General features: G+C 39.9%; 1 protein-coding gene and 1 long non-coding RNA gene across 7 annotated transcripts; one reads left to right on the plus strand and one right to left on the minus strand.

Annotated features, from left to right (window-relative positions):
• Positions 1 to 1,136: 1,136 nt before the first annotated feature.
• LOC121052378 lies at positions 1,137 to 9,888 on the plus strand. 3 transcript variants are annotated; one of them, XR_005808877.1, is made up of 4 exons: positions 1,137 to 1,655; positions 1,778 to 1,871; positions 9,147 to 9,259; positions 9,395 to 9,888. It is a non-coding gene; the product is annotated as an uncharacterized LOC121052378 (long non-coding RNA). The 3 variants fall into 3 exon arrangements; XR_005808876.1 differs by having other exon boundaries at positions 1,141 to 1,871; XR_005808878.1 differs by lacking the exons at positions 1,137 to 1,655; positions 1,778 to 1,871 and adding an exon at positions 7,921 to 9,051.
• Positions 9,889 to 10,452: 564 nt separating this feature from the next.
• On the minus strand, positions 10,453 to 12,847 carry LOC112195391. 4 transcript variants are annotated; one of them, XM_024335813.2, is made up of 6 exons: positions 12,596 to 12,844; positions 12,367 to 12,414; positions 12,203 to 12,297; positions 11,529 to 11,576; positions 11,178 to 11,272; positions 10,453 to 10,772 (listed from the first exon to the last, which is right to left on the minus strand). In XM_024335813.2, exons 1-6 carry the CDS (start codon positions 12,798 to 12,800, stop codon positions 10,673 to 10,675), a joined length of 591 nt encoding a protein of 196 aa, XP_024191581.1. In that variant the 5' UTR covers positions 12,801 to 12,844; the 3' UTR covers positions 10,453 to 10,672. The 4 variants fall into 4 exon arrangements, with proteins under 4 accessions (XP_024191581.1, XP_024191582.1, XP_024191583.1 ...); XM_024335814.2 differs by lacking the exon at positions 12,367 to 12,414 and having other exon boundaries at positions 12,596 to 12,846; XM_024335815.2 differs by lacking the exon at positions 11,529 to 11,576 and having other exon boundaries at positions 12,596 to 12,845.
• Positions 12,848 to 15,053: the final 2,206 nt, after the last annotated feature.

Consider the following 15,053-nt stretch of genomic DNA (forward strand, 5'->3'; position numbering starts at 1 on the left):
ACTTCTCCCGGGTTCGTCGCATACGGTCCCGTCTGCGAGTGTATACCTAGGCTTCGGTATGCCCGTGGGAATTGCCACCGTGACTACGGCAGCCTCCGCAGATCCATCCTCGCTCTCACCCTCGTCAGACTCCTCACTACTCTCCGAGAACACCCCAGTCGAGGATCCGGTATTCTCTGCTAATTGGTCGACTGGAGCTAAGTACCGATCGATATCCGCTTCAGCTTGCCTGGCAGACGACTGGTACGACGATCCCGTATCCCCACCCTTGGTTTCTGATTCCATCCTAACTACGATACCGGAAACCTCACAACTCGCTATATCTGGAATCAGAAACACAAGGGTTAGCCTAACCAGATCTAAGACCATGTTGAAGCGCGAATCACTCCCCACTTCAAACAAAACCCAGAAATTCAAAGAAAAACCCAGAAATTCAAAGCAAAACCCAGAAATTCAAACAAAACCCCAGAAACACAAGCAAAATCGACGAAACCCAAATCTCATGCAGATCGAAGAAACACAAAAAGAAAACCAAGGAAACCAAACCACATTCTCTTACCTCTTTTCTTACAGTCGCTAATCTCACCAAAACTTTCTTCTTCACTCCTCACAGTGACAGCAACAGAGGCAAGCAGAGAGAGAGAGCAAGACGCAAATTCTCAATTCTCAGAATTTTGGAGAAGGTGAGAAGGGAAACAGTCTGTTTCCCTCTTAAATTCAATCTCCAAAGCATCTGGGCCGTTGAAGCCGAAAAGCCCTCAACCACAGGATCACTACACATGTCCCACGTCTCGAAAACTGTCAGTCGAGGGGACGGGCATTTATTGCACAACTCGATCTGCCCCACGTGGATGACATGCACCGCCTAGCCCACCGGGTACCGGAGGCTCAATCTCTCTCTACCCCACCGGGTATCAGAGCCAAGTCCTCTCTCTACCCCACCGGGTACCAGAGGCTCAACCTCTCTCTACCCCATCGGGTATCAGAGCCGAGCCCTCTCTCTACCCCACCGGGTACCGGAGGCTCAATCTCTCTCTACCCCACCGGGTATCAGAGCCAAGTCCTCTCTCTACCCCACCGGGTACCGGAGGCTCAATCTCTCTCTACCCCATCGGGTATCAGAGCCAAGTCCTCTTTCTACCCCATCGGGTACCGGAGGCTCAATCTCTCTCTACCCCACCGGGTATCAGAGCCAAGTCCTCTCTCTACCCCACCGGGTACCGGAGGCTACCTACAGCGTAACCCGCTCAAGATATCCCTTGATCGGGAACTTGGGGGACTCCCTATAGGCACACTAGTGCCAAACTTTGAGACAACAATAATAAGTCCCCACCCAAGAAACATCTTGAACGGGAACTTGGGGGACTTGTACATACTAGGGAAGTCTCAACTGAGTTTGGCACTATCGGCTGGGCCCCATCGGTACTCTCAGGTACTATGCCATGGGCCGGGATCACGACCCACCATGGCTGGGCTCATATGGGATACCACCCCGGGCACCTAGGGCCCGGGGCAAGGCCAGCACAGCCCAACGATTTACACAACAAGAGGGCTGATATGACATCAGAAGAACCACCTGCGTCCCACATCGAGGGCAGGGGAGACTCCTTTCCCATGCTCGAGTATAAAGGCATTAGCACAACCACCTTTTACGGGTAATAACTCCTTTGTCCACTATTTACTTTTTATACATCTATATTAGTCTCTCACTCAGGCATCGGAGAGGCGTAAACCGTCCGGTACGGTTTACCCCTCTAAGCGTGTGTTCTTGATTCAGGATTTAGGAGTTGGATCGGTACCCCAGACGGTATAGCATTCTGCGTGAGGTACTCGGAGAAAGCCACCAGAAACAGCTGTTAACAGAATTCAAGGTAATATTCGCTTTAGGCATGCTTTTCTCCACCAATCTGTTCCTCGCCAGGTCAACCCCCACCCCCTCATTTACAAATGAAAAATTTATTATACATGTATGTTCAAAAGTTTACAGGAATTTACTGTTTTAACTTTCAAATTTTAGTATTCATTTTGATCCCTGTGGTGTTATTAACATGGTCTGTGGTGGTGTATTTATCGCGTGTCTTAGACTAGCATAGAGGGTTTTGGAGGGAATAACTTCAATACAAGGCTGTGCTTGTCTTTGATGTAACGGGGACTAGTTTTTATTTTGGTAGTATAGAATGTGCATGCTATTATGATGTTGGATTGGTCAAATAATGCTATTTCGTTTTTGCTTTACAATAGTTCTACTAGATTAATTGTTTACATTAAGAGAGAAAGTAAGTAGAATTACTACTCTTCTGTGAATTTTCATGATATCAAGTGAGGTGATAGAAGATGGAGATAAAAATGACTCGAGAGCAACAATAGAGATAATTGACTCTTGGAAGAGCATTACCTTATTTTTTGCAGGTAGAATGACTTTGCCCCATTCTTGTATAGCTGTCCTAGCCGTAGTTTCCATGGGTCAATTTGTCTTCTTCGTAAAACGTTGGCTTGCGTAAGCCAGTGATTTCTTTCATGAGGGTTAGGATTTGCGTAAGCCTTTGGTTCTGTGTACATGTGCTGGTCTTACCGCAGTGGTCTTGATAAATCTATCTGGCTGGGGTCTCACTCCTTTAGGAAGTTTTCATTTAGGAATGCCTTTCAGTTATGAATAAAGACTGGAAGTGGAGTATTAATTCCATTTTTGGTATTGGATTTATGTTACTTCACAATCTTCTGAATACAATCATGGTAGCTGTTTTTGAGTGGCATAAGGCTGAAGTTGCGCAAAAAAATAAAATTGGGGTGTTTTATACAATATAAAATTGGGGTGTTTTTTAAACATATGCTGATTAATATATTCTGTTGTTTCCTTGAAAAACCATAATTAATAGTTTAGCAAAGCTAACCGCTGTAGTTGGCCTAGGTGAAAGAAGACCAAGGAGTTTGTCAACACCTGAGTTAAATATTTTTTTTTTTTTTTTTTTTTGGTTACAAGCAGGGTCAAAAAGACCCAAACAAAAGAAAAAGAACAACTAAGTGTGATAGCACATGCCAGATCTTCTGACTCTAGACACAGCAGCAATATCTTCTAAGTATGCCTGAGCAGCATGGATAGGGGGACTTTCAAAAGTGATGATGCCCAGATCATGATTGATGCTATTCTTTGCTAATGCATCAGCAAGCATGTTGCATTCCTGGAACACATGGGTGAGCTGAGCATTGTTCAAATTAGACATAAGCAGCTTACATCCATTGAGTAAGGATCCCAGAGGATGGAGGGAGAGATCAGGCATTAGCATCAACTGGACCAAAATGGCAGAATCAGATTCAACCACCAAGTTAATAGAATGATGCTTAGTAGCCAATTTGAGACCATAATAGAGGCCCCAGGCTTCAACCTCCAGAATATCACCAGAACCAAGATTAATTTGAAAGCCAGTAATCCATAAACCAAGGTGATCCCTAATGACCCCACCAGCACCAATCTTACCAGAAGGAGAAACTCTGGTACCATCAATATTCAGCTTGTAGGAATTCTCCGAAGGCTTTAACCAGCAGAGCATAGAGTAGCTATACATATCAGTAACTTTGGCCTTAATTTGGGCTCCCATCCACTCATCAGCATAATCAAGAATGACTTTCAAAGGATAAATAGGCATGGTAAAGGCAGGATCAAAGATTTGCTTATTTCTCCATTTCCAGATGTACCAACACACAAAGACAAACAAATTGCACCATGAAATATTGTTATGAACCTTGGTATGACAGTGGAGTTGGGCAGCAATCCACCCATTCCAATCAAGAGAAAAGGAATTAAGAATGGTACCAGGTTTAAGCATAGACCTCCAAATAGCACTAGACTTGGGACAGTCCCTAAACAGGTGGATGAGAGATTCATCTGCACTTAAACATAATGGGCAAGTAGCACAAGTAGTGAGACCTCTTCTGACTCGTTGCATATTAGTAAGCAGTTTCCTGTGAAAAACAGTCCAAATAAAAGTCATAAGCTTGGGAGGACAGTTCAGCTTCCATAAAGTTTTCCATTGAGGATTCTGCACAGAGAAGTCAAAAGTAGAACTGTAAGCAGATTTCACAGTAAAGCAGCCATTTGAAGTAGCACCCCATATTAAAGTATCATCTCCACAACCCTCAAAACCAGTAGGAACATTAATAATGAGGCTGATAATCTCATTTGGCACAACAGAGGAGAGGAGATCAAGATCCCAGCCAGTATCATTCCAGAAATCACAAATAGTGGCATTAGGGTTAATGTGGGCAGAAGGAAGAGCAAAGTTGATGAGGGCATTGGGTAGAATCCAACTATCAGACCAGAATTTAATGGTTTTACCGTCACCAACACGCCATTTAAGATTCTTTTTCAACAAGGAAGCTCCATGAACAATACTTCTCCAAGTGCTAGAGCAATCAGGAGGAGGTAAATAATTTTCATCCAACAAGCTGCAGTCCTTCAGATATTTTTTGGAGTAGATGTTAGCCCATAGGCCAGAGTCATTTATGAACAATCTCCAGCTTGCCTTAGCAAGCATGGCTTGATTCATAACCTCAGTCTTTTTGATGCCTAATCCACCAAGTTGCTTTGGTTGGCACACCACATCCCAGCTAACCAAGTGAATTTTCTTCCTGTCAGTAGTGTCTCCCCATATGAAATCTCTATTCAGCTTGTCAAGCTTATCACAAAGGCTCATGGGGAGCTTAGCAGTCTGCATAGTATAAATTGGAATAGAAGAAGTGACAGAGTTCACCAGAGTTAGTCTGCCAGCCATGCTCAGGGCCTTACTTTTCCAGCTAGAGAGTCTGTTCTGAACTTTATCAAAAATCCCATTATAAGTATGCTTATTCACCCTGGAATGGATAAGAGGCATCCCAAGATACTTTCCAAGGTCATTTGTCAACGGAGAGCCACACGTTCTACTAATAGCAGAAGCAATTGACTTACAAGTATTAGGAGAGCAGTAAATGAGAGATTTCTCATAGCTGACGGCTTGACCAAAAAGAGAGCAAAAAATATCAAGGCAATTTTTAAGAGCAGCAGCCTGATTGGGAGAAGCTTCAGCAAAAAGCATGAGGTCATCAGCAAAGAAAAGATGAGAAACTTTAGGTCCAGATTGAGATGCCCTCACAGGCCTCCAAAGTCCAACGTCAACAGTAGAATGGATAAGGTGGGATAATTTTTCCATGCAAAGAACAAATATATAAGGTGAAAGTGGGTCACCCTGTCTGATACCCCTTTGAGCATGGAAAGAGCTAGTTAATTCACCATTAAAGCAAATTTGGAAGCTAGTTGAGGTAATGCAACTCATAATTAGTTTGACCAAGGAATGAGGAAACTGAGCTTCATACAAAACCATTTCAATAAACTGCCAACTTAATCTATCATAGGCTTTGGAGAGATCAACCTTCCATGCAAAGAAGCCCAAGCCACCACAAGACTTTTTGAATTTAAAAAGCATTTCTTGAGCAATCATGACATTATCAGAGATATTTCTACCAGGGACATAACTGACCTGATTGGGGCTGATTAGCTGCTGCATGAGAGGTCTAATACGAGCTACAATGATTTTGGAGATAACTTTATAAATAGTTGAGCACAAACTGATTGGTCTGAAATTGGCCATGTGTTGTGGACCATCAACCTTAGGAATGAGGGAAATCACAGTATGATTAAGACCAGGAGGTATGATGCCAGAGTTAAAAGCATCAATAACCACTCTGAAAATCTCACATGAGTATAGCTGCCAATGATGTTGGTAAAAAATGGCAGGAAAACCATCATAACCCGGTGCTTTAAGGCCTCCAATAGCAAAGAGAGAGTTCTTAACCTCAAGTAGAGTAATAGGCCAGCATAGACTTTCCATACTCAACTGATCAATGTTAGGAAACAACCAAGGTATGGTAAATCTGATATCTTCAACACTTTGCAGAGAGAAAAGATTAGTAAAGAAATCAACAGCAATTCTTTTCATGGATTCAGAATCAGTGTACCAGTTTCCATTAGAGTCATACAATCCTTCAATTTTATTTCTTCTTCTACGAACAAGAGTTGTTAAGTGGAAGAACCTAGTGTTTCTATCACCCCCCTGCAGCCACTTATCACGAGATTTTTGTCTCCAAAACAAATTTTCTTGGTTAAGGATGGATTCATACTCCTGGATCAAATCAGCTTCAAGTTTAAGTAAGAAAAGATTTTCATGCCTGTCCTTAGCTTTCTGTATGCCACCAATCCTCGCAAGGATATTTTTCTTTTTTTGAAAAAGGTGCCCAAAGACCTCTTTATTCCATTTAGCAAAAGCAATAGAGAGATTTTGGACTCTAGTAGAAAAGTTACCAGACAAAGAGTTCCAAATGGAGGAGACAAAATCATTATAATTAGCATGTGAAAACCACATGGCCTGGAAACGAAAAGGAGCGGCTCTCCTATTAACAGAATTATTGGAACAAAGCTGCAAAACAATGGGGCAATGATCAGACCTGGTTTTAGGAAGATGTCGAATAAAAGCATCATTAAACAAGGATCTCCAAGAACAATTGCAGAAGCCCCTATCCAATCTTTCCTTCACCCTGTTATTACTCCATGTGAAACAGGAGCCTTGGAATCCCATGTCAATCATGGCATTTCTATTGATCCAATTTCTGAGACCTCCAAACTTTCCAGTAAAAGAGCCACCATTCTTATCCGCACTAGAAACCAATTCATTGAAATCACCAATTAGCATCCACGGCATATCATTAGTAGCAGCGAGGTTATCAAAATAAGACCAGAGAGAGGCCCTAGAAGTATGATTTGGACTTGCATAGACCACAGTGAGCATCCAGGCAGGTTTGCCAGCAAGGGTGATTTTGACAGAAATGGACTGGAAGTTTTCATCAATGAAGTCCACTTTAACCTTGTTTTTATTCCACAACAACCAAAGACCACCAGAAAAGCCCTCAGCTTCCATAATTCTTGAGTCAGAAAAGCCAAGATTATTAAAAGTAGCACTAGCTCTAGCAAACGGAACACGAGGCTCACAAATAGCCAAAATATCAATAGAGTGTAGTTTAACTAAGTCTGAAATGGCAGACCTAAAATTCTCGCTTCCAGCACCTCTAGCATTCCAAAAAAGAATTTTAAACATTAAAATAGCAAGGAAGGAGAGGGTACATACCCCAGTTAGACATCAACCATACCCTCCCCCACTCGAGGAGGCAGGCTGTCTTCATTAGTCATCATGCTATTTTCAGCAAAGGTCTTTTCCACAAAAATCATAGAAACCTGGTCAATGGAAGATTGCATCAAATTTTCTGGCACACTCTCCTCAGGGGGGCAATGACCAAATATAGCTGAAATTCCTTTGCCTAAGGCATCAGAACTCACATTATCAAAAGAGAGTTTTTTGAAAATATGAGGTTGTTGCTTGGCAGTGGATGTACTCAGCCCTTTGGCCTTCCTTTGATAGTGCAGATCAGTCTTGAAGCCACTACTGCTTCCAAAATTAGACACATCCTTCATGGGAACTCGAGACAAACCCTTGGAGTTAGCACTAGATGATTTTTCTTTATTAGGGAATTGCTTCACAGTAGAGGTTTGTTTACCAGACATATTGGCATTTTGTAGAGGGGCAGTAGAGGTCTTGACACTTTTATCTTTACCAGGGCTTGAGACATTCTTCTTTTTCTCTTGGAAACTATGCCAAAGCTTCACAATAGCAGGAGAACGATCAGAGGCCTTGTTGTTGGTGATCTGTTCATTCAATTTAGAATCTAGCTCACTTTCATCCTGGAGAACAGCAAATCTGGACCCAGCAGAAACATTTTTCTTGGCTCCACTAGTCTCACCAACTCTTTTTTATTCCTATAACTCATTAGCATCCATGGCCCCATGTCCTCCTTGATAACAACATTGGGAGAGGTAGAGTCAGAATCATGCTGCATAATAGTCATACCCATCTCATTACCATCAATGTCCTTATCACCCGTTGGGGACTGGTCAGTTTCATTGGAATTAGCCTGCTGCAAATCAGTTGCATTCTCAGAAGTTTTAATGCTAGGACAATTGTCTTTAGAATGGCCAAAACATCCACACTCAAAACAGATTAGAGAAATCCCTTCATAGACAACCTGGTAAGCAATAGATTCAACTTCAACATACGGGCGTAGCGGCTTGTTCAAATCAATCTCAATACACACTCGAGCAAACTTGCCTCTGGCTTGACCAATTGTGAGCTTATCCACCTTAACAACATCTCCTAGGACTTTTCCAATTTTAGCAACAGCATAGTCCTTAAAGTACTTCACAGGTAGGCCAAGAATTCTTACCCATAGAGCCATCTTACCAATATGTTCATTCATGGGGTCAAAATCAGGTCTCCACTTCTGAACAACGAGCGTTTGTCCAGCCAAAATCCATGGGCCACCACAGAGAGCATTGTTCATATCTTCTTCCAGATTAAATTTCACAATGAAAAAGTCATTGGGGAGGTCAATGAGTTGCCAACCCCCTTTGACCTGCCATTTCTTCCTCAATCCTCTTAACATAAACTCAAAGGTGTTAGTGGAATTAGGTTTTCCCATGAGCTTGACCACAATAGCACACCTCCACTCAAAATCCAGCTTATTATGAACTTTATCAGAAAACGAAACATTCTGGCCATGCTTACCTTGAGAGTAGGTGCAGTCAGCATCAGTGAAGTCAAATTCCTCAGTCATAGTCTGTCTATATCGGTCAACAGGGTTTTTGAGAGTGCTAGCATAGGTGAGTTGGGGTTTCGGCAAGGTAGGGGTCTGGGCAGAAGAATCCAAATCCTCCATTCGAAGAGCCTCCAGATCTGAACTGATATCTCCTCCATTCTTAAGGCGTTTACGTTGAATCGGCATCGGCACACTGTCCCCGCCACTTCCCGGTGGAAGGGCGGAGAAGACAAACGTTGGGGTCGCCACCAGAAACGGTTAGATGGCGAAGGGAGTCGGAAACAATGGTGGTTGAGCAAGACCCAATCGGAAAAACAGGTTAGGTAACGGCTTGGAAAGGGAGGGCGCGTGAGGCGCGTTCTATTTGTTCACACAGAGGTCGTTCTTTAGTTAATGAATAATTTTGAGTTAAATATATTTTACTCCGTCTTTCATTGCAAATTATTGAAATCAATTGTGTGCATCTTTTGCAGCCGACATTCCATTTCTTTAAAAATGGGAAAAAGGTAGAAGAGCTAGCCTGTGAGAGATTTGAATTTTATCAGTATGCCAGAGGCTTGGAAAAGATTCTTGCGAAACTGTACAAGTAATTCGTTATCTACTTACTTCGCATATGCAAACCCTTTGTGTGTTTGTGAATGTGGTCTTGTATTATCCAATACATATTTGAATCACATAAGATAGTTACTAAACCCTATTGTTGAATCTTCTCGTATGGTAGCACTCAACCTGCAATAAGTTCATCTGGAACTGGGAGAAAAACTACTCAAGAATTACAACCTGTGAAAGATAAGGATAGCAAAGGAGTTAGAGGGCAGCGAGGGAGGAAAGTGAGGGGTGCCGCAATGATTCCAAACACACACAGTGGGGGCAATCATCAGTTTGTAAATTAATGAACCGGGTTCTTCTGTATCATGCTGTCTCTGTGCTGAATTCTGATGCACTGGAAATTAGTTGCTTCTTGCAGATGAGAGAGGTGACGCGGGAGGCATGTTCAAACAAGTACGAAGCACCATATCATTAACACTCCCTGTGATTAATTTAGCTTCCAGATGTATTTTCAGGTTCATGGTCTTGGTTATTTAGTTGTTATTGTCACAACTCTACTGGGTATTTTGAATGATTCATGTATCAATGGCCCTCTATAGAAGGGCTATTATATAAGCATTGACAAATGAGTTCTGAATGTTGGTGGAAATTCTTTGTTGACGTTGATTCTTTTGTCCTGCGTATGCTTGGTTTATGACGTGCGACAGTTTTTGCCTTTTTCTTTTAAGCGGCAACGACAGTTTCTAATGTGGAGCAGAAATTACGTAGACATAAACTACTTAAGTTTACATATTTATTATTACACCCCAACTTAATTTCACATATTCCTATTACAGCACAAAGATAACACCAAATACAGACTGTAATTATGGAACGAGGACTGCGACTCCAATAGGTAAAAGCCGAGACTTGAATGAGACATGACCACATGTGTTGGCCATTTTGCAGTTTTTCATTTATTTAACCTCACCAAATTTCAACTGACCAGCCAAGTGTGAACAGCACACTTAACCTGAATGAATAACCCGGATCCCACAGCATTTGCCACTAGCAATGGAACATATTATTTGAGAAACAAGAAGGACGCAGTCCTCTTTCTATTTGGCCAGTAAAGATGAAGAATCCTCTATCTATTTGAAGAAGATGAAGCCTTTCACTAGGTAAGGACCAACTGAGAGAAGCTGGATATTTAAAGTTTTAAACAGATGAAAAAAATCCAAAAACAAAGCATACAACCATCATGCAATACAGACACAAGGTAACTATATTTAGATCCAAAACGAAAGAGTTTAAAACAGAATACCTACAACGTCATGCAGGGTCCATTTCAGTTTTTAATACGAGCTTGAGGACCAAATCTTTCACCTTAAGAGCCTATTTCTGGTCATTCTAATCTCACACAACATAGTTGCAGATCACCACAATTCACAACCAGGCTGAAGCCGAAGTATTAGTCCATGAGGCCAATCATTTGTTCCTCCTTGTTCCTTCCTCCAACAATGCCTTCACGCATCACATTTTCCTGGGCTTTTGTGCCAACTTTTTGAGGGCTACAAAATGCGAAATATACGATAAGGATCAGTACACAGTGTAGCCTTATTTCTTATTAACTATAGGGGTCCTAGACCCTTATACAATTAGTCCATATATCAGAAGGAATTTAAAGAACATATATATATATATATATATATATATATGTATGTACTTTTATAATTATGTTCCTAACCATACAACTTTTGGAAAAAAAAAAAAAAAAACTGAGTACATATAATTATGTTCCTAACTATACAACTTTTGGACTCTTAAATGATGCGACAACATTTCATTTATAACAAGAAGCCGCCATTTTTACGTGCCACATCAGTTAGCATCCAAAAGTCTGGATAAGAGTCGACGCCTGCAAGGGTACCAACCCAAATAGGACGCAAATGTAAAGTAACCAAGGATTTAATTACTTGTAAAGTTTTTCAAGAACTGTCTTGAAGCGCCTGATAAAATCACCAGCTAGCTCCTCTACCTTTTCCCCATTTTGATAGAAATGAAACATTGGCTGCGAAGAAAACATGCACGCAAAAATTAAACAAATCTTCTATTTTCCAGACGAAAGCAAAAGCTAAAATATACTAAGCTTGAACAAGCTAGTTTTCACCCGTTAAGTATAGGTAGGTTAGCTTTTCTGAATTAAAATTGGTGCAATATACGGGTAAAAATTTTATTGTATCGTAAAACCAAAGATTAAGCAAAAGAGCACTTGGTTATGACATTGCATCCAAAAATGAAAAAAAAAAAAAAAAAAAGTCTTTTACCAGACTTGAAATGTTCAACACTGTCATTGTGAAATCATCAGATAAATCCTACAGAGGGAGCAAAAATATTGTTAAATATTGAAAAGAAAGAATATCATAACTCTTCTGCAAGCAGGAAGTGTGGGAGATAGCAACTGAAGCAGTAATGAAGAGTACATTAACCAACCCAACCGAGTTATCTTATTCATAACACAGTTTTATCAACTAAACCAGTAAGTTATCTTCACTGAGTTATCTCATTCATAACACACAGTTTTATCTACTGAACCCATAAGTTATCCTTACCCTGGAACATATCTAAACAAAACATTGGGTTCCCTGATACTCCAACTTATACCTAAGTACTAGTTTCAAATCAAAGACAGAACGAAGTTTAACACAAATTTAATGAACTGTTCTGAACATTTACTCTCGATCCCTAAATTGTCATTATAATACTCCAAATCAGTGAATCACAGAGTACACTTTTCTGGCTCCAAGGAAAAAGTAGAAGATAAAAACAATTAAAGAAAGAAAAAAACCAAAAAAAAAAAAAAAGAATACGTAATTGACTATTCTTAAGACTCATTGTTTTCAACTTAATCTTAAGATGTGTTACTGAAAATTTACAACGAATGGGTTCCAAGTTCCAACAATGATCCAAAGTAATAAAAGATGAGATTACAATGCCATACCTCATCATTGTCGTCTTCAATGACAAAATGAAATGCTTTTACAGGAGGGAATTGGTGCACTAGCCTTTGAATGATTGGAGGTGCGTACCTATACCCTGCAGAAGAAGAGAACCAGATATAAACAAGGTTTATAATATCATGCATGTAAAGTTATGAGTACTTACTAAAGTCATTCGCGCTATAGAAGCAGCAGACTGCTTGCAAAGATGTATCTATCCAAATAATCAAAACAATGTAGTCAAAAGCAGAAGGAGATTATATCATGTTTTAGCATTTCATCAAACAACTACAAGTCATTTTAGGGATGGGAAAGGTAGAATATTTCGGTGGACTAGAGCAGTCCATAATCTAGTCCAGAAAATAAGGGCCCATAATCTGAACTGAGAATATTACCTCGAATTTTACGGAATGTCAAATCCCCTGAATGTCCGTAAATGGGTTGCAATGGAACCATTGAGGAGAGGCGCCTCAAATCCTTGGTTGCAGAAGCTCGGCCATCGACGGCTAAAGTGGAGAAGGGTCTGTACGATGATTGGGAGGTTGGGATTGAAGTTCCAGCAAGCAGCTTACGAATGCCAACCAAAACGCTCGAGGCCATTTGTGTCTCTCTCTCGCTTCTCTTCCCGTCCGTCGCCTCTAGTTTTAACTTTTAAGGGAATTACGAAATGGGCCGATTCAATCATTGGGCCTGCTAATCCATCCATTTATCATAGTTACCAATAACCATCATTTGACCAATAGATTTTAATATCCGAAGGTTCCTCCTCCTCCTCCTCATTTATTTATTTATCTTTTCCTTTTTCCTTTCTCGAAAGGACGGTTCCTTCTTAATTACTGCCAAGTGAACATTATTATTCATGTTTAATGTGTGAATAGTAGGGTGCGTGTGTTTGGAGGGTTAGCAATAGTGGCTTTCAAATCTTTTTGAACCACTTCAAGTTGAGAGGCTCAACTTGATGAGAGCAATATTTGCTATTTTTTTAATGTTATACTCTCTACATTTTACTTAGTTATTTCCTTAACAGTATCATTTCTAACTTAGTTTTTGTTTTTAGGTATTTTTTAGTCTATAAATGGATGGCAAAGAGTTACAAGCGCAGAAATGACAAGAAATAGAGAAATGAAGTTTTCCCAATCCAACTAGAAAAATGAATCTCAGCCGAAGTAGGAATCCTGAGTCAACTATGAGTAAGCTCGTGAAAATGATGATCAGAAATGAGAAATAACATAGTCCCAGTTGGACTAGAAAACCTGTTTGCATTAAGACTCCTGATGATACTAGGATACCTGGGAAGGCTAGGAGATGTTGTGGCTTCAAGATGACTCAAGAATGTTCTAGAAGACCAAGAATGTCGTCACATTTAAAGATGGGCTTCGAAATTGTCCAATTTGAGAAGTATGGCCCGAAGATTAAAGCATGTGACTCGCACATGAGTTTCTAGAACGATCATTGACATCAAGAGGAGTTTGCGTCCAATAAATATTGCTTGCTGACATGTAAAATAAAAGGATATATCTAGAAGATTTCGGCAATGCATCAAAAAGAGAGAGTTTTGGGGAATATCTACTTCCTGTGAATTATGGAAAAGAAAATAAAAAGAATAAATATTGATTTAGGGTTCCTGATTTCATTCGAGTTGAATGAAGACCATTTTGATGGAAGGTACATAGTAATTTCAGCAAAGAAGATATTCATGAAGATTCAAGATTGTTCTCTACTTCTCAAGGAATATTTTGATTGGTTAAATGACATCATTGAAGTATATTTCGACCTTGATACCTAAGGTAGCCTTACATTATATATAGGGAGGCTTTGTGAAGACGTAAAACACACCACAAAATTTAGAATCAAAACACACAAACTCGTTCCCGTCTCCTCTCATAGTTTCGGCAACTTCATCAATCTTCAAAGTTCAAGACCGTGAAGCATCTCCATCTCCATTCAAGCATTCTTGTCGTGATCCTCGTCCATTCCACCACCTTTGAAGCTTCGTGCGTCCTTGAAGAATTCAAAAGTGTAACCATGAACACCTTATTTTGTTTTCAGTTTTGCTTTTAAAACAATTTCAATTTCAAATCCTAAATCAATTTCTATCTCGACTCTTGTTATTGTTTGACGATTTGCGATTTTAGATATGTAGATTTTAGATATGTAGTTTTCGAATACTATGAAGCATGTTTTAGGTTTTAGGTTTTAGGTTTTCAAGGTTGTTAATTACGATTTCAAAGTGTTTATAAGCATGTTTGTTAATTTTGTGCTTCAATCCCATCGTTTATGTGTTAATTAATCTTAGGATGCATACTTAGATTGATGAGCATGTAATCGAATCCATATTAAGATTGTTAGCGTTCTAGGTCTTAATAATTAAAGTAGAGAACCTATAATTCCTTAGGTAAATTAACAATAAGTCTTGCATGCTTGATTAGTGTTCTAACTTGTGTTCTTGGCTTGAATTGATCAAACTTCCATTGTGCTTAATGCGTTGATTGTGTTCTTGTTAGTGATTAGCTGCCATTAGTAATTGCATGCTTAATAGGGTTAACTATAGTGCGTTCATCTAGTTAATTTAATCAAGGGAAGTAAAAAGGACTTTATATGCGTTCATCTTTGGTCTTGATCGATTCCTTGCTATAACATGTTTTGATTTGTGATTGATACTTTGAAACCTTGCCAACATGTTAATAGTAGTTTACTCTATCTATTTTCGTTCCATTCATATAAATCTACTTGATTTTGTGTTTTGATGTGTCACATGTATATAATTAGTTGTTAATTTAGAATTAAAATCCAAAAACCACCAATCATTGTAATTTTCATAAATAGTGTATATAATCTTTGTTTTGTAATGTC

The sequence above is a fragment of the Rosa chinensis genome, chromosome 3 (assembly GCF_002994745.2).
Source record: "Rosa chinensis cultivar Old Blush chromosome 3, RchiOBHm-V2, whole genome shotgun sequence".
Classification (NCBI taxonomy): domain Eukaryota; kingdom Viridiplantae; phylum Streptophyta; class Magnoliopsida; order Rosales; family Rosaceae; genus Rosa; species Rosa chinensis.

Excerpts from the sequence above, each read along its gene's own strand:
- LOC112195391 (XM_024335813.2), bottom strand. The coding sequence starts at position 12,800 with ATGGCCTCGAGCGTTTTGGTTGGCATTCGTAAGCTGCTTGCTGGAACT. Across the intron at positions 12,415-12,595 it reads GACATTCCGTAAAATTCGAG|ATACATCTTTGCAAGCAGTC; the intron begins GTAATATTCTCA and ends TTATTTGGATAG. Across the intron at positions 12,298-12,366 it reads CTATAGCGCGAATGACTTTA|GGTATAGGTACGCACCTCCA; the intron begins GTAAGTACTCAT and ends CTTCTTCTGCAG.